General features: G+C 43.9%; 1 protein-coding gene across 1 annotated transcript in view; it reads right to left on the reverse strand.

The window, feature by feature from the left end:
- Window positions 1–1,681: 1,681 nt before the first annotated feature.
- Window positions 1,682–19,939, reverse strand: part of LOC135366664 (diacylglycerol kinase eta-like) — a 120,693-nt gene continuing 102,435 nt past the window's right edge. The window contains exons 25-30 of the mRNA XM_064599469.1: window positions 19,720–19,856; window positions 18,602–18,716; window positions 17,543–17,638; window positions 15,327–15,443; window positions 9,126–9,518; window positions 1,682–8,323 (exon numbers count right to left, since the gene is read on the reverse strand). Of these exons, the coding sequence (XP_064455539.1) occupies window positions 8,234–8,323; window positions 9,126–9,518; window positions 15,327–15,443; window positions 17,543–17,638; window positions 18,602–18,716; window positions 19,720–19,856 (948 nt within the window). The 3' untranslated portion in view covers window positions 1,682–8,233. The remainder of the gene's footprint in view (window positions 8,324–9,125; window positions 9,519–15,326; window positions 15,444–17,542; window positions 17,639–18,601; window positions 18,717–19,719; window positions 19,857–19,939) is intronic.

Here is a 19,939-nt window from a genome sequence, read left to right on the forward strand (position 1 = left end):
ACCCAGCCCTCACCTTCCGATTTGTTTCGGTTTCAGTCTGTCTACCAACGCCATGATGACGTTTCTCGGGTAGAGGTCTATTTGTCTCGTCTGAAAAGTGCTTTGAAATCAAAACGAATTTTATAAATCAGCACTGCTTCGGCAGCTGTAGAGGCTCCGGCGGCGTGACGTCACTCGCTAACCGGAGGAGTGAGAGGGCGGAGCTCAGGGGAGAAAGGCGCCGTCCAGATGCCCAGCCTCTCTGTGAGACGCCAGCGGCATTCCTTTTCTCAAGGAGAATACAATGTGAGACATGTGGTTTCAATATGGCATAAATTTGGCATAGGGTTCTGAAGACACATGCAATATCTGTTCCGTAGTGGAACTTTTCAAGTACAAGGCGCCGATTGGCAGCATAGACGCAAAACGGTGGCACGCCTGATTAAAAGCAGACATCACATGTGGACAGCACATCAAATGATGCGTGTATAAGTTCGGCCCCTCCCAGCGGCCGAACTTTCCCGAAACGTGCAGGTGGTGTGGAACAGCTTGCCGTATAGTCAGCCACGCTCAGCGGGCAACGTCAGGACTATCGCGTCCTAGGCGGACTTCACAGGGAACTGTGTACCGAGATTTGTCTTAAAGGGACGGTTGTATGTCTGTTTCAGTCGACTTTGAAGCACAGTGTTATATTTCATTCCTCGTGGACTCGCACGCTCCTCTCACTCCTCCGCTTAGCGAATATGACGTCACGCCGCCGGAGCTTCTGCGACCTCCGAACGCTGCGCTGATCTTTAAAATTCGTTTATTGAATATCTATAAGCATTTTTCGGACGAAAAACATTAGCCGGGTATATTTTCAGCCAATGCCGAACATGGTGGTGTCGGTTTCATAGATGCGTTTCGGATGCGACCGTTGTCTGAGGAAAACCCAGGGAAGACACCCCGACAGCACAGCCGGCGCCCGGATTCGAACCCGGGTCACCTCCAAATCTCGGCGTGGAATGCCGCCATCGACGTCGCTAGGCCATGGGAGCGGGTCCCTAAACATGGCTCTAGAAGCTGCTGCCTCACGCGCGCAGCCGCACCGGGAGAGGTCACGTGCTCTAGAGAACCAATAGAAGGCTTCAGAAAATCCCAGTGCTCCTTGCACACGCATTCCTTCCTGGGCGCTTACTGAATGGGGGAACGAAGAATAATCCTTCACATTTCTCTTTCGCTGACCATGACACGTCATGGACAATAGACCGGTAGGGGAGAAATCGAAACAGTTTGGAGGCCACCCGTTTCTTTCGTATTAGTAAGCATCCCACAGTTCAATGCGGCGCTAAGCACTCTGGGATTTTCTGAAGTCGTCTATTTGGCTAAATTTCACCAATTCGAGGAAATCTAGGGGCTCTACCTAGAAACATGTTTAAAGTCGTTTGAAGTTCGCTGTTCTCTGACGTCATCACTAGAGGAAGCAGCCTATCATCACGTAAATAAATTTTTACTTGTGATCATGGAATGCAGTGCAACACATAGGGGCTTAAATTAATCCCACAGACCGACCGCTGTGGCGCCGCTCATGATCTCAGTTACCTCGCGACGTAGACCCCCAATTAGTATTATTAATATTAAATTAATCATCAATATCTCACGAGCTCTCAAATCTTATGTCAAATCTATTTTTCGTGGGAAGAGATAGGCATGCGTACAATAGTTCAATTCAAGCACATTCTTTATTGCCACTCAGAAGTAAAAGCCAATTTGTAAATATATATACATACATACATACATTCATATACATGTATATAAATTTCTCAAAGGTCACAGTATACAATTGATGTGCAAAACGTGCCAAAGTATGACATAACGTATGTGCTGCTGCTGTCTCTGTGATCCGGCCATAACGGTGCACACAAAAATGTGCTACATCAACTCATTTCGGTCTAAACGCTGCAAGACAAACACTGTTCAATGCAGTGTACCACCAGTTTGAAGTGAACGACATTCTGCGTGCAAAAGGCAATAATGTTTTTACTCCTTTCTTTGCAGGCACGGTGGTCCGTATTTACATTCTCTTTCACGGGAGTAATTTGCTATATCCATGTCGTCGAGGAACAGTATGAAAATGTTCAGGGGAAAAAGACCCTTTACTGTAAAACTGGTTCACGCCGAGTTAGCCAGTATAAACATGCGACACACACACATTCTCCCTGCTGTGCAGACTATGTTTGCTGTGGCTTTGTTCTGGAGGCCCATCGCGTAAGACAATTATGTCCAGCAGGGGAAGTGCATTTTGAAAGTGCTTGTACATTACAAAAAATGGGAGCCTCCTGCAGTGGTAAAAGCAGAACTGCAGGTCCACGAAGCAGGTGAGAAAGATATGCTCGCTGTCAAACTTTTCTGCGAAAAATAAGTACTGACTATACACCTCGCAAAAGAGAAGGGCACACTCTTTGGTGGCACGTGAAAACTGTAGAGGGTTTTCACATGTGCAACATACGCAGAGACAGAACAACGTGCGGAACAGTTCGAAAACGGTGGGTGGTCCAAGTGTTGGGAACGTGTGCTCGACACGTCTATCTCGAGACATGCGTGTACACAAAACGCTGAGATTATACTCTCGTGGTACGGCTTCCTGCCAGCAGGAGGCCTCCAGCCAGAATGCTGGTAGACAACATATGAGATTGCAGGTATATGGATCGATGACATTACATGAAGTGATGTGAAATTGTGCACGTACACCTACGGGGCAACGAGGATAATACGGTAACGTTGGCCATGCCTATATTAATTAATTTGTTTTACCCACAGCAAGGGTTGTCTGGCATTCTGCATATCAATTACCGTCAATGTCATTAATTGGCTTGCGTGGATGGGAGAGACTTAAGATCGGGAGCCGTCGACATTTAGAACACGAGGCTGCCGCTCTGCTGGGCCCGGCAGTGGAAGAGTTTCCTGTTTGAAATGTCGGTGGCTCACAGTCTGAGGATTCCAAGAGTCCGTGCCAGCTTCCACAAAGTTCGGCAAGTGGTCATTCTCAAGCACAAATTAATATTATGATTAGGCATTCGCGTATCAGTAGTTCGGTGGGCACCAAGCATGTTCTTTCGATACCTTTTTCACACACTACTGCAATGATGACCAAGCAGGTATTAACCGAGTACACTTATACGATGTACACGTAGGCATGGTTCCTGATCTTTATCTTTTGCCAGCCACTCTCTGCTGTTAAAGGCCACATCTGAACAACTCTGCTACTTGTTAACAGATAAAGCAAAGTGGGGTTTATGAGCATCCCACCACAGTGTCGCCCCCAACTTCATAAGCACAGGAGAGCTTTAAAAATGGCTATTCGAGCACACAAACTGCCATACGTAAATTAAACGGCTCATGAAGCCTCATGATGTGTACTACTAGACAGCAGTATTGCCATCACCCTTGTCTGCGCAAAAGCACGTTTCTAAGAGTATCCAACCTACAACTTGCATTTCAAAGTGGAATTATGACATGCGTTTAGTCTTGTACGTGATCTGGTCAAGGTGCAGGTTCGTTTGCATAAAGGTTGTTAATGGTGAGCTGTCGAAAGTCAGAAAGGGTAACAGTTTCTATGGTCTGTGTTAGACACAAGGAAGGAAAAGTAAGCACACATTTTGTTCTTCTTGAAAGTCAAGTGAAATGGCCTCTGCGGAAGAGGCAAAAACGTGAAGGCCAGCTCGCACAGCGAAAGAGGGAGAGAAAGAGATTTGGCACGCAATGTCAATCTGCAAGGTTCCGAGCTGTGTTGAAATTCAACTACTATTGGAAAAAAAACACACATTTAATAACCCTTGGAGAAGGACTGCAGTTTCTTTTTTTTTTCAGGGCTCATATACCAAAGGTGCGGTGGTTTGCATAGGATTAATCGGGTAGAACTCATAGGATCATCTAAATGTAAATTGTGCCCACGTTTATGAGCACCAGGAATATAAATGTGACGTGAATTGAGTTTTATACATAAGGTATGATGAGATATTATACATATGTGCATAGGCATTCAAAATGATTCAAAGCTATGAAGAGCTTTCAAAGTGTAATGTGCTGTCATCCCAGTGGAATTCGTGAAAGGTAAACGTAAACAAGATGTATCGAAGCGACAGGTTATGTGACATATAGCATCTTAGCACTAACTGTCGCAGAGGCTTTGCTCCCGAAGGCTTTAAATCGTAATTCAGCATTAGTAGAAACGCAATTATAACATACACATAGAAACATACAGAAGACAAGGTTTTGAAGAAAAAGAAAAGAAGTGAAGTGTTGGACTGGTTCTACAATATCAGGAACACAATCAACTAAAACAAAGGAGAGGGAGAAAAAAAAAGTATATCCCAGAAAGTGTTTATGTTGGTATGTTGTTGCAACATACAAAGCAAGCCAAGCACCGAATTCCAAAGAAGGCACTTCACACGTTCCTAATGCTACGGTAGTTTGGAATGCCAGCACATGTGCATGTTATATGCTCGCTTACTAAATGCCATACAGCTTTGTACGTCAAAATGAAGCATCTTCGGTATCCTGGATTATACTCCATGAGGGGGGGAACCTATCCCACCGGCTAGTCAAAAGAAGTGTTGCGGTACTCCAGCGAGTACGTATTACCATATTTACTAGCGTAGCTAACACACCTTTTTGCCCGAGGACATAGCACCATAGAGGGGCTGCGTTAATTACGTGATGAAAAAAACTGGCTCTCGCTAAAGTTGGTGTGTAAAATAAGTGGGGGGTGGGGAAAAACACAAACACTCGGTGGAACCCAAGTGGGCACGTATAAGTTATGAGAGCAAATACAATATTATTTGTGTAGCGAGTAGAGTAATGCCAGGGGAGATAAATGCACCAATACCAGAGAGATCAGTTTCACACATGGCAATCTGTTAACCAAACATAATTGGCCCTTACTTCGGGGGTCGGAACTGCCCTGTGATGACAGCGCATGAGGAACATTGTTAACAGTGCAAGTATACATTGTCTACAGTGCAACTTCTGGTCCAATTTAAAGTTCAAACCACAAAGTGCTTGGGGGTGGTCCCCAAATAATGTCTCCGGGTGTTTCTTCCCAACGCACTTTGTGACAGTCGCTTTCACAACACTGTACGGCTCGCTTTCCACTTAAGGGTCGCAGGTAAGACGGGCACAACATTCTCTATAGGCAGTAGTGCCTCACATAATACCACACATACCACACATAATGCCTCACATACCACATAGGATGTGGTATCTCCCATTATCGACATAAGCAGCTAAAACGAATTTGTACTTAATCTTTGGAAACTCAACCCACGTTAAAAAATGTGGCCAGACTGGATACATGAATCATGCACTTCCCTGTCTACAATGACGCCTGTTACACGGGGACACGATCATGTGGGCAGTCACCTATGAACAGATATTTGTGTTTTCAGGTTTTCATCAATCTTTTTTTTTTTTTTGCAAATCGTAAAAGTTTGATTTTATGTTTGAGGCTGTAAAACCGGGGGCAAAACCTGACGATGTTGTGTGAAAGAGAAGATTTTCATGTGGAAAAGAAAATCATATGAGAGATGGTGACAGGCAGCACCGAGAGCAAAGTGTTTGAAGTTCACCCGCCGTCTGTACAGGTGGCTGAATTTGTGCCTTGGCATGTCTGGTTTTTGCTCAGAGCGGTAGTAAAAACTGAACAGTAAAGTTAAGAATTGTCTGCGTCTTCTCTTAGTGTAGTCCCTGCACGGGGCTTTTATCGTTTTTAATGGTAGAAACTGGTTCTACCAGGTTTAAACCTGAGACACAAATGACTCTCAGATTCTTCTGCTTAGAACAAACATAACATGGCAAGTAAATAATTCCGGATGACAGTGTCAACATCTGCCAGTTTGTCGTACTGGTGCTGAGACCCTACGTGACAGTGTCTCTTTTGCGGGCTAAACGTTTTACGGGGCCAATACTACTACAGTGAGGTATTTATTCAAAATGTGGCAACCTGCATGTGAGATGATATGAGTTTCATAGGAACCCTCAGCTTGTACTGTACACAAGACATAAGATGCCTCTGTACTCCCTCACTAACGACAGGAATATCATCCTCATGAAGGTATATTAAATTTCAGCATGAATTGGCTGAATCATTCACTCTGCATTCACGTTGAGCTATTCAATCAATTTTTGTGCATGGCACTTTCCAGGTGGAATGCATTTTTTGGGGGATCAGTGAACTGGAGAAAGATTCAACTAATATGTAACAGGGCCACGTAGCAATAACTACTACAACTACTCAGAGTATTGTTGCTGCTATAGTCACTATATAGTATTATACAGGGCGTGTCATGCAAGACTGACCAGAATTTTATTAAATTCGCGATGTGTCTTTCTTTCGGAAAAGTCGTTGAATATATATCTATTCCCGATGGGGCCTACCCAAAGGTGGTGCTGCATCAGTAATTAGTGCAGCCGTCAACAAACTTTCATAATTGATCTCCATAATTACTGGAAGTAGGTTGACGGCACAATTGCAGAGTTGTAGAGAACAACCCTGAGGAATCTAGTCTGCTAGAATCGAAACCGCAGCACTTTTCTCTGCCCTAGTAAAAAATACGCGAAAATGCACCATATTTTTGAGCGTTGCACAAGTTCTGCGACCGCATTTTCCTATCGCTCTCTCGCTGTCACCCTTTCTCAACTGACATCAGGCTGTTCCTCAAAACATGGGGGCACGCCTGCTTCCTAGCGTTCTGGCCGATACAGTTATTTTTGTTTTGTTAAAACCTGTTAGATTTTACACACTTATTGAGCAGCGGAATCAGTGATTTTATTTTTGTTATCTGCATGGTTTTTGGCAGATATGGACTGGCAATTTTATTGCGTGACATTTATCAGATGAAATCGTGAACTGTGTCTTGCAAGGGGGAGGGGGGGGTTGAGCAGATTAAACCATATAATGGTGTGAACAAAATCAAAGGCGGCATTTTGGTGATAACGTTGGCTCCAGAAACGGCATCGCTATTCCCCTTCACTCTCACTCCTGGGCACAAAGTGGGGTGGTTCCATGCTTTGAGGGACAGCCTGATGTCAGTTGAGAAAGGGTGACACTGAGGTGGGGAGAGGAGAAAGTGGCAGCAAAAGCTGCGCGGCGCTCGAAGATATTGCATTTTTGCATATTTTTTACTACAGCACAGAAAAGTGCTGCAGTTTCCATTCTTGCGGGGTAGACTCCTCACGCTGTGCGCTACAACTTTGCAATTACGCAGTCAACCTACTTTCACAAATTATGAAGATGAATTATGAAAGTTAGTTAACGGCTGCACTAATTACCGATACACCACCACCTTCGAGTAGGCCCCATCGGGAATAGGTACATTCAACGACTTTTGTGGAAAAAAAAAATAATCGCAAATTTAATAAAATTCTGGTCAGTCTTACGTGACGCACCCAGTATAGTGGTTGCCGCGAGTACTAGCATTACAAAAGTCGTACGTTCCTACGATGCAGCAATGATTTGGGCTCTGCGTGCTAGCGGTATTAAGAAGCACGGTAATATTGCAGTCAGAAAGACAAAGAACAGTGAGCGCGCTGCATTTGCATCAGAGCTTTGAAGCACACAGTGGAGAATGTGAATGCACTATAGCTGCACTTAAAGGGGCACTAAATTCTGTTCCTTTTAAGTTTGTGTCAAGGCAACATCATCTTTCATTCCTTAAGAAAGAAATTTTCACACTTTAATGCCCCTTTAAGATGCATGTGCACATTAAAGGGTGTGAAAAAGAACTATCACAGGGTGGGTGTCCAGACTCCAAAAAGTTTGTGGAAACCGCGGGAGACGGTGATCTCCGAGACTATCTAACGGACTACGAGCCAAAGCGAGTGCTGTATAAGTCGACGACATACTGTTGTCCCATCAAAATATTGCTACTTATACTATATCAGTCGTGGAATGCATAGGAAAACTGGGTGAACTCTACGTAAAAAGTGCCGTAGGAACGTCAAAGGAAGGATGATGGATTGTCAAACACTACAGACTTGTAAGTGGACCACTATAACGGGACAGCTAATGTGGCTACATGCATTCGTATCCGTTAAAAAGGGGCTACGGCGTTTCTCTTTACGGATTTTTTTGACGGATTTCGCCATGCTGAAGTTCGAGCCATATCCGCTCCTTGCTCAACAAGTCGTAGATCGTGCTGCGGGCTCGCGGTACCAAGGAATGCGCACAAGATACTGAACGAGATCTGGTGGTTTTTCAAGTAACTAGCAAAGAGACTCATTTCTTTGTGATGGACGTTGCAGACTTGATGTTGGCAACTCCCTGCAAGATCCGCTTGATGTGGCCCACCTTCGTGACACCAAGTTCCTGGGATAAGGACATTGATAAGGACATTGATAAGGACATTGATAAGGACATTGATAAGGACATTGATAAGGACATTGATAAGAACATTGATAAGAACATTGATAAGAACATTGATAAGAACATTGATAAGAACATTGATAAGAACAGGATAATGTAGGTATTTGTGCCCAAAAACGTATTTCCATCTCGCTGCTACTATACTCCTAAAAAGGAGGTGAGGCTTGCGATTCTCCTCAGTACTTCAAATTTTTTTGCACTTTGCAAGCAGTTTTCCACTGCTCAAAAATAAAAGCGGTGACAGAAAAGTCTTTTCTTTTTTTTTCATCTGTGATTACTTTTACAGGTCTTGAATAGGGTTCATACCTTTCGGAGTTTTCATTTGGCAAACATCAGGGGGAGTTTACTGAAGTTTTTTGTGAAAAATTTTGTTTTTGGAGGTTACAGAAAAAATGGGAACATTAAAAAAATCCAACTGCTTCAGTTGCCTGCAGTTTGTGCTTTCCCTCTTTTCTCCTTCTCAAGAAGCATGAAAATGTGGAGCGTTCTCCCATTGGTCTCCCCAAACAATCTCCCGCGATGATTGGGCAAATCGTTTGAGGAGACCAATGACAGGCCACTACGCATCGCCGCCCAGAAGGAGAGACGAAAAAAGCATAAATTGTGTTTTTTTTTGTTCGAGCATAAATCACAAACAACGAGATCGATAAATCCAAATTCCTTTTGTGTCTCTGTCAAGGTAACGGCATCGTTCATACCACAAGGAGAAATTTTTTAGTACCCCTTTAATAACACTACTGCTCACCTTGAGATCTCGCCTTTCGAGGCTCAGCAACTCTGCCCCTTGGATGTCGTGCTGCATAAAGTTCTCCTGGTATTCCTTGAGCTGCATCTTGGCCAGCCACATTCCGACCTCTTCCGCGGACCAATGATGAACCTCCTCCTCCGCGCAAGAAATCTTCTTTTGCGGCGAATCTGTGGGCGTCCCACAGTGTGAACCTTTGCAAGGTGAGGAGTCGAGGTTCTGAAGGGAAGGGCTGAGTCCAGCTCCTCCTCCTTCTTCCGCAGTTCCACTGCTAATGGACAAGGAGTGTTCGGTCTTCAGCGGTGGCGGTTGAGACGCAGGGCTCGACGACGTCGATTTGCGCATAAACTTGAGCTTGAATATTCCTTTCAGTCCCTTTTGTTCTTGTTGCTGCTGAGCGTGTTGAGATACGGTACAAATGACTGATGACAGCTTTAAACAGATTTTTCGTTGTTACGTAACAAGACATTGTGGTATACTAGGCATCGAGCAAAGCTCTGAGTGCATTTTTTAAGGGAAGCTTTATGGAAGGCGGTTTCGCAAAACATAAATAGAACGACAAGCGACAATGCTTCATTTTAAGCCTCGTTACAGCCTAGATCAATGGTTCTCAAGCTTTTCAGCTGGTACACAACTTTGGCCTATAATACATGTGGCCATGTTATAGTCAACATGAAACCCAATCCTTGCCCTCATCATGAAGTTTCATGAAAGCATGTTAACTCGGAAGAACAATATGTGTACGAAGAAAGAATATGTACTCCTAATTACATTCATGCTCGACCTTGACAGCTTGACAGCTGCTGCAGGCCCTAGATCTGATGATGATGATGATTGGAGTTTTAATGGCGCATTGACAACAAAGACTGCCCTAGATCACAGATGTATATGGTAAAAGGGATCTTGGGTCCCCAAGTCCTTCTTACCGCACACATGTGGCCATGTACTATTTTGTGAGAGCAACTGACCTAGGCAGGTACATTACTACATTGCTACACCATCTATATTACTACAAGGCGGAGGCATTGATGACATGCCTGTCTTAGTCTTCAGCTTGCAAGATTTCGCTTAGGGCCCTGTGTTTTCGGGTTTTATATTTTTTCAAAATCGGGGGTAAAAAGCGGGTCTTATCCTGGGAGATATACAACATGTGAAATCAGGTCATATCACGAGAAAACACAGAATTTCGGGCGAAAAAAAAAAAAAAAAAAAAGAAAACACGCATCTCGCATTTGGTATGAACACGAGATGCCCAACGACTGTGCTGAGTGGGATGTGTTGCATGTGTGGCCTAATTGAATCTTCAGATATTCCCGTTTTGGGGGTTTTTCGGGTTTTACCCTAAAATACAGGGCCCTAATTACACTGTTTGCATGCCGACAAATCCATGCTGCCAAACACATTGCATGCACATGCTAAAAAACAAGACAGGGAAAGAAGGTATGCATGGTGTATGATACGTGCATCACTGAGTGGCATGAGCAAACCGCATGTGCATGTGAAGTGATAATGCATGTGTACCATGTCAGTGATAATTGTCATGTACCTTTCAAGAGCATCCTCCAGATCCACAGTACGTAAAACTCCTTCAAGGTGCAAATTCATCACTTTTTATGAAGAATGGCATGTTGAAAGCTCTCCACACTTTTAACACAACTGTCAAATAATTTTGCGACAATTTCTTACGCTTTCAAGGTGTGTTACAATGGCCAGCACACTTCGTAACAGTTGATGCAGCTTTTACACCTGCAGGTGAGCGTGCAACACCCGTTGTGTTCTGCAGTTAGAGCCTTGTGTTTCAGAGTAAAATCCGTTTTAACCCCCCCGATTTGTATCACTGTCACTTTGCGTAAAACCCTAAGAACAGACGTTGCCAGAGTGCAGATTCAGCCATCCATATGGGCAGCACTGCTGCTTCGCACATTGTGTTAATCTGAAATGTGAGAAGCACGTGTTTTTTAACTTATTTATTTTCCAGTGGAAATTTCCTCTTTCTCGATACTGCCCAAGTCATGGCTCCTGAAATAGAGTGCTATTTCTACCCCCCCCCCCCCCCGATTATGAAAAAAAAAAAAAAAAAGAAAGAAAGAAGCCTGAACACACAAGGGTCTAGCCATAGTACATAGCTCTTTGTACCATACATCCTACATAGGGCCTGACTTTTTCGGGTTATGTTTTCCAGCGAAATCGGGGGGTAAATATCGAATTTTACCTTGCTTCACTAATTCAGGTGTAATCGGGTTGAACTGAACCCGATTCAACCCAATTCTGGTTGAATTGGATTGGATCAGGCGTAAACCTTTGGTTTACTCGGCATATTACACTATATACCAGTAGACACAGAGTATCAATATTTAGTCCATGCACGTAAGAGGCAGCAGGGTCTCTGTTTTGACAGTTTGTATGAGCATATTTATGCATTTACAACACAGTTTCCAAAATTCTGTGTTAGTAGTTTTCGGGGAAATACAGGGTTAAACCCTGTTTTTTCCCCCGATTTGAATCGGGAGGTAAATATCAGGCATAATCGGGTATAATCCCTTAAAAGTCAGGCCCTAATCATACATGTAGTTTTCTGCATGTTTCAGGTACCATCAACACACTGCTGCTGAGATGTTTGTGTTGTTTGAAGCTTCAAGACTGAAACACAACATAGGATCTTAGTTTCTTGTGTCATCAGATAAGTTCATAATTTTAACATTTTCCCTCGCTGCCTCTAATAAATTTGTAAGGGTAGAATAAAACTGTGCATGTATATTCCAGAGTGGAAGGCGGGAGAGGTGCTGTTCATTAGCTATTGAGAAGGGATGTCGATCTTTCTTGACAGTTTTGTGTGATGCACTCCGGACCTAATAGGCTCCGGACCCTACATTGATTGGATGTGGAGCAGGTACGTAAGTGCGCGTCAGAATGTCCAGGTACAGGATGTACATAAATGCAAGGTTCTGCCCATAATACTTCGTATGTCAGTGTCTGTTGTGTGACAGCCAGGCACATATGTGATAGTGCCAGTTTCTACAACTGATATAACCGGCAACTTTATGTTCTGGCAAGAAAGAAAACAAGTTGCGTGAATTCCTGCCGTACTGGTGAAACGTACAACCAACATTTCCTGCAATTCTGCAATGGGAAATGAGAAACAAAGTCACTAAATTTAGTGAATTCTTTGACATTAACAGCTTTTAGGATGACCATGTAGCAGACTTGGTAAGTTGGACCAGTGAGAAGTGTTACGAATATGCATATGTGTACGCACGTAGCTTTATAAGACTTTATATAGAGAGGATGTTGACACAGTAGAACATCAACGGTATGGCAATACAGTAGAACATCACTGAGACATTCTTCCATGGTATGCTCCCCTCGCTGGGATCACTCCCGATTTGTGGAAAGCACAATGTGTACGCCTTTTTGTGACATATAACGTAGCTGCGTAAGTGTCACAAAAAGCCGTACACCTTTTGTGGTGAAGCTCTCTCCTAAAAGCATAGCATATCCTTAGGGTTCTTCGTTTTCAGGTTTTATGATTTTTCAAAATCGGGAGGGAAAAATCGGGTGCTATTCACCCGCGAGAATTCGGGGAGAAATCGCGCGCTACGACCTCTGTTTGATGTGTCACCGGGGAATTTTCGGGTGCAACGAAAGGCATACGAAACAAGCCACTGCTGTGACACTGGGACGAAAAACAAGAATCTTTAGATTTCCGCTCGGAACTGGGGCAGTTAATGACTGTCGTATTCAAACACTTGCCCGAGCTCCACAAAAGCTCGTCTTTGACTCCTGCAGGAGGGGATCATAAAAGGAGGACAAATATACGCAGTGTTATGTTGCTGGAAAGTCAATACACAACGTTCACGAAACGTAAGATTCACAATGTTGCTCCAACGTTGCTCTGCAATGTTGCATGAACATTGGTGAGCGTCAACTAACGTTGGTCCATTTCTGACAATGCTGCAGGAACGTCCGGCCGCAACGTTGCTTAAACGTTGCCCTGCCATGTTGCTTGAACATTGCTGAATGTCAAGTAATGTTGGTCCACTTTTGATAATGTTGCAGGAACGTTGTGAAATGTTGATAAACGTTGCCCCACATTGGACAACATTCGCAACATTGCTGCAACATCGAGGCCACAATATGTGCTACTAGGGTAGGTTGTCACATATAGCTCTCTCTGCTGATATTACGATTCACTTTTCCGACGGTTTACCGAGAACGGCAAGTTGAAGGACTGTAAGGATTTCGGGTAGATATCGGGTTTTACCCGAATTCTGGAAAACTTGTTTGGGAGGGGAACTATCGCGAAAAATCGGGTTTAACCCGAAAACGAATAACCCTACATATCCTATGCCTTAGGCAGCAGAACCAACTTGTAAATTTCATGAAAGCCAAGACATTGCTGTTTCAGAAATATTTTTGGGTGGCCCTTTTCCTGGTATACCGACCACACAGGTTCTCCTCTTTAGTGACTTTGTCTCTCCGTATTCCCAACACTGCAAAACATGGTCCATCATATCTCTATCTAGAGGGGCCCCTGCCTAGTGAGGGGACTTCTGAGAGAGAAGCTGCGAACAACGAACTTTCTGAGCGAGCTCTCTCCCCTCCTGAGCCCGAGTTCAGCTTGTTCCGCCGTGGAAGCTAGGATGCCAGACAGTGCGACGTTCAACTTGCCCCTCCGCCGCGGAGACCACTGTCAGGGAGAACCCGGTGGGGTGGTCTGGCAATCAAAGCACTCGTGAGATCCTCAAGTGACTGCATCGGCTAGCTGCCGCACGTTTCCTCGAGCATTTCCCAACATGTGTTTGTAGGCATGTGTGCGAGTGTGGAATGTTTTTTTTTTCTCCTTTGTGAAGACTTTCCTTTTTTTTTCTCAAGTTTCTCAATACGGCATTTTCGTACGGCATCATCCATAGGCAGCATCTGAAGTGTACCCTTCAATCGCAGCCTGGGCAGAGTCTCCAAAAATGACCACCAGGTCAGCCCTGACAGGCGCTCGCGTGTTACAGGCGCCGTTAAGTTTTGTCGTCTTAATTCCATATGTATTATTTTATTTATTTTATATTATTTTATTCCTTAATATCACCTAACGTGTCTCAAAAATATGTTTCAGCAAAGCCACTTGGCAGCTCTTGTTCATCTGAAATGTGAGAAGTTCCATCTTAAAAAAAAAAAAAAGAAGAAAAATCATCGCCCAAAAATCTGCCTTTTCACCCGATTTATTTTTATTTTTTACTTTATAAACACTACTGGCCGCCCGTTGGAGGCCCAAGTAGGAGTGTACAAAATATAGCTACAAACTACACTGCACAGCAGTATTTTACAAAAATACAACTTCCAACATATACATCTCGTGTGTACGTATTTTTACTATCTTTACGGACTATTCTTACGCACGGATTTTATTCTATTTTGGAGCGCCAGGAATAAAAGCCAATTTTTTGCCCCGGCCCCCTTCCCCAGTTAAAAGAGAAAAAGAAGAAAAACATAAAACCCCAAAACACAAAGGTCCAAATATGCAGCTTACTGTTCTAGCCTCAATGATGTGTGTATACTCGTAGAGGCACATAGAGACTTTGAGCTAAGTGACTCGCTTCCGCGAACGATTCCGCCGAAACTTCCACCCCTACCCACACAAATTCGGATGCTGCCGACGGATTGGTGCCTTTGGATGCGACATTTTGCCAAAACCCTTTACACCAGATCCCCTTTTATGAGAAAAGTTCCGTGCATTTATAGCAGGCATAGGGCAGCAGAGTTTGTGTTCGTGCAAAAAGCATGGAAAAACCTTGCAAGAAAAGATGTTTCCTTGTAAAAAGCAGACAAAGATCGCCACAAGCAAAAGTATGTTGCCATTCAAAACGTACCGCAGCAGCAAACACAGGCACACAATAAGGAATGAGAAAATTCGGCTGCACTCCAACAAACACTCTGCAAAGCAGGACGACACTGCACCGTTGCAGTGACAGTACGGGGCATAATGGAAAAGGAGGCTGCCACTTTCACACCAGCTGTATTGCAAAAATTGAACGCAATAAAGGTAGCAATTCTGATAGGTACTCAAAATACTGGATACAACAATGCTAGCAAACACATGCTTCTGGCTGTTCATTTCAGCCAGTTATAATCAAATGTTTGAAGATAATGCTTAGAACCAGTCACTTGGGAGGAACAGGAACAAGCAGGAGGAGAAGATGCTAGGTATACCTCATCTTCACCCGTAAGAAAGTGAACCGTGCCCTGGAGGTCAAAGCACTTCTTTAGTTCCTCCTCCAGAGTGGATGCTGTGGAGAGGAGCTTGTCCTCGAGATCCGGTCGCAGTTTCTGCATTAAAAACGAGAGGGGGGACAGTCAGGGAGAAAGAGAATACGAGACAATACCGTTTGCGTATTCCAAGAACACAGGACGAATAACTGACCACCAGAGACGGGAAGTATATGCATTAGTACAAAGTAATTAATGCACAGGAAGTAATGCATTACAAAGCAATACCACCTCGGTGTAATGCCTAATGGCAATGCATTAAAGTGTGTCGAACGAACGAGTGTAATGAAAGTTATTATTAGAGCATTAGAGGGCTTTACGTAACTGTGCATCCATGAGCTTTTCGTTTTTTTTTCTCTCTCTCTTTTTTGTTTGTTCTTCCGTTGTTGTTTCTCCTTTTCTATATTGCATGGGTGAGTGTTTTTGGCGCATGCAGGAACTGCAGGTTTAGTTTTGACTTTACTTGAGTTGTCATTGTAGTTACCGTACTTAATATTTGCTGTGTGAATTGTATCTCTCCTCTTATGGCTTGTAAAGGGCCGACAGTATTTATAAATAAATAAATAAATAAATAAAGTGTAACAAGTAATCAGTAATGTAATGCCATTACATTTTGGTTGACTAATGCATACTTCTCTTTTCTTTACATTACTCATTTCTTGGGTGGGAAATCCAGGCACTATTGAAAGCATGAACCACATGGCCTGAAAAGCATCCGAATTCTTTCCAAACCGAATTCGGGATTGAATTTTTTTCGGAGAACAGAATTCCAGGCCAATTTCGGCCCGATCTGGCCAAGCCAGATTTCTCCTCCGAAATGGGAAGTGACGCCAACCGAAAAAGTAGCAAGCATCCAATGGCTATTCAACCGAAAGGAGAACCATAGCAACAATGACGTAGCAATCCGGTTGACCAGCGCCATGGCCGAGCGGGTTAAGGCGTCCCGCTCGTTGGTGGTAACCAAGGTCGTGCTGAAGACTGGGAGGTGGTGGGTTCCAATCCTACCACCAGCTATGCTGTCTGAGGTTTTCCCTGGGTGTTCCGAAGACTTTCCAGACGAATGTCGGCGCAGTTCCCCTTGAAGTCGGCCCAGGACGCATACTAACCCCCCCTATCCCCCACTCCTTGCTGCTGTCCTCTCTCCATCTCTCCACATCTGTACGCCACTCATAGCCACAGCTGCTTCGCGGCGCTAACACGGAATAAAAAAAAACTTAAAAAAAAAACAATTGGGTTGACTGTTGCTGTGTGTGCGACTTCTAATACAGGGATTATCTCGGTGAGCTGGATGTTTGGAAGGCAACCGAAGCAGCACAATATCTTGGCCCAATAATGGGCCAATACTGGCGATATTGGCCCAATATTGGACCAATCTTGGGCCGGCATTGCCAATATTGGGCATTGGGCATTACCAACCATGGGGCACATTAAGCACAATGTGGTTAACGTGCCCTAAGGTCAGAAGTCTTCGGCCGAACTTCGGCTTGCAGTTCGGTACCACGCGGTGACGTCACGGAAAAAGTTCGGTCCCGATTTGGGTTCGGGCAATTTTCGGATATCTTTTCGTGCCATGCGGTTTAGCCTTTAAGCCAGCAGTTATGAATTGAGCCTGGCACAGGCAATGGAAAATCCGTAAGCTGGTTTTTCCCTGTCACCTTTGTCACTGGCCAGGTCACCAAGAAGCAGGACGGGGTCTAAGTGGAGTCTATGCTGCAAGGAATCTAATCTATGGTTGCCCAGATAAGTATTAAAGAGATTGAAACATCCAAATAATTTATCTTACTAAAAAAACAAGCTTTTGGACAGAGACCGTCCTTCACCCGTCGGAAAGCTTGTTTTTCTTAGTAAAATATATTATTTGAATATTTCAATCTCTTTAAATACTTATCTTATTCACTTGAGTGCTAGACTTTTCCCATTTTTGCTATGGTTGCCCATTTAGACTATGCGTACTGCTCTCATCTGCGAATGGAATTATTTATACATAAATTCATACTCTGATTAGGGAAAATGGGAAATGTAATGCAATCTGGAAAAATGTAATGCAAAGCAATGACATCGCTTGATGAAAGTAATGTAACGAAATTTGTCCCCGTTTGGGAAACTAAAGTAAAATCAAGTTTGTTATGGCTATGCAGTTTCACAGAAAAAAAACTTACAGCTTCGTCCAGCTTTTCTGCGATGAAGACTTTGGTATCCTGGAAGAGTTGCCGGACAGTTGCCACCAGGTCGTTGATTTGGTGTCGTACGTGAGGCTACGAAAAATGGATGGGAAATGAGTAATGAAATTCAAATTTTGATATTAAAAGCTGAGAAGTATCAAACGATGTCTTGTACAATACATTACGCATGTACTGCATGCAAAGTGTACCACGAACAACTGCGAAATGGCACAAACTCTAGACGGGCTAGATTAGTGCTGCCATACACAGCCCCGCATGATGAACTGTCCCATGTCATGTCATGTGTAGAATGTTCACGACTAATGTTGTCGTTCTGCTTCTTTTTCAATAATCCAATAAATGTTTAATGCTGCCCTGCAAAGCCCTTCTGAATTGGTTGCTTGTGTAGGCTGTTGTCCCTGCAGCCCATGCTGTTTCCAAAAACAATAGCGTGACACAATTATTTGGAAGGAGTTGTTGAATGCCATGTTCATTAATGGCACATCACAAGATTTGATTGGAGTACTTTTGAAACAGAAGTTATAGCAAAATATATAACCGTTAATGGGGCCTACGACTCCGTGGCCGGACTTTGGTCGTTTTAACACGATGCGTGATAGGTTTCTCCCCAAGTCTACCCTGATAAGACACCGGTCATCGGCTCCGTGAAGCGTATCATAAACAAACCTCCGCGTCGTTTGTATTCGAACTCGTTCTCAGAAATATGTTGTCATAGATGATGATGTCGAACTGATGCGAAACTTAATAGGGCCTACGACTCCGCGCTCGGACTTTGGTCGGCGCTGGAGCGGCAGACGTTTTTTTCACACGTGCGTGATAGGTTTCTCCCTGAGCCTACTCTCGTACTATTACATCTCGACTATTACGGTCAGTTTGAAATGCAATATCGCTGCACGGTCTTTTTTATCGGAGTCACCTTGACGACGAATATTTTCCGTGGCCCTTTGGAGTTCGTTGTAAAGGACTTTGACTGTATAAGGTTGCAAGACGGATCATTATGTGTAGGTCTGACTTTTTCGTATGCTGTTCACTCACCCCTTCAAGCATCCGGCCACCTGGGAACAGGCGGTCGATCACTGACGATGCCTGTGATGCTGCGGGGAATAATTCCTGTTCCAACGTCGGATGCGAGATGGATGACACCTTGATGCTGCAGCAAGAAAGTCACACGACCAGAGGATAAACATCTTAGCCCCTCCTCAGTGTTGTTTCTCAAATTCCATGATAGGCAAGCCTGAGCGATGGGCAAGACACGTAAACAAACACAAACACGAAGGCTCAAAAAAGGCTTTTTAAGCCTTCGTGTTTGTGTTTGTTAGCCTGCAGCTAGCCTGCATTTACGCCATTTTTTCTCAAACTCTCTTCTAAAACACTCCTAAAATTAGGGCCAGAAATTTTTGTGAAAGGTTTTCGTCCAAAGTAGGGAGGGGGGTGGTAAAAACTGGGAGTTATTCTTGCACTGTAAATAACTGGTACTACACTTCCTGGTAAATTCATACACATATGAATATATATATCTTGATTGCCATTTATTGGTAACATTAATGAGGAATGTTCTGATGTGGCAAATTATAAACATATCTCTCCAGTAGCTGCCAGCGACCTGCATGATTTCACTTTCACTCCGCAGTAGCGCATGCATATCCAGCAGTGCAACTTCCTGATGTGTGAAGAGAAGCGATGGTTACAAGATAGTGCCGAGATAAGAATGAGTTTGTTACGATTTTGATTGTAGCCTCGTAACTAAATGGAAATTTTGAGTCATAACGTCAGCTACAAAATGAAGACAGCCATTAAAGCAACTTGAAATGAGCTTGCAGTGGGCATTTTTGTGCCCTTTTAAGTCATATTTTGTATTTATACACTGAGGAACATAAAAGTACCTAGACTTATGAATGCCAAAAAGCAGACACAGCAAGCGTTGATAGTAAAGAGGAAGTAAACTGCTTCCTCCCTCCAGTTTTTCTTGAATGGGCAGAAGAAATCTCAGAAATTGTTACTTCTGAACTACCTTGGTATCACCCGAGCCACCCGAAGTAGCTTATATGGGCCCATTCGGGGGCATATATATGGGAAAACAGGGTCAAACACGAAAACTCCTGGCCCCGTCTAAAAACAGATACCGAATGGAATGTCGAACTGAAGTGACATACGCTCTGACAAGTGAGGCAGTAGCCTCAACAAAGTTGGTCAGCTGCTGGGCTTCATCCTCTGTCAGGGACCCTCTGGGCTGCCTGGGGGCGAGGTGTCGTTGCCGCTCTTGCCACTGCTTTACCGTCGACTCATATTGCTTTAAGAGAAGGCATCATTATGGTTTAAAACAGGCACTCCGAATAGAGGCAGATACCATCAGTGTACGAGCACTATTACGTG

This window comes from Ornithodoros turicata, chromosome 8 (genome assembly GCF_037126465.1).
Source record: "Ornithodoros turicata isolate Travis chromosome 8, ASM3712646v1, whole genome shotgun sequence".
Classification (NCBI taxonomy): domain Eukaryota; kingdom Metazoa; phylum Arthropoda; class Arachnida; order Ixodida; family Argasidae; genus Ornithodoros; species Ornithodoros turicata.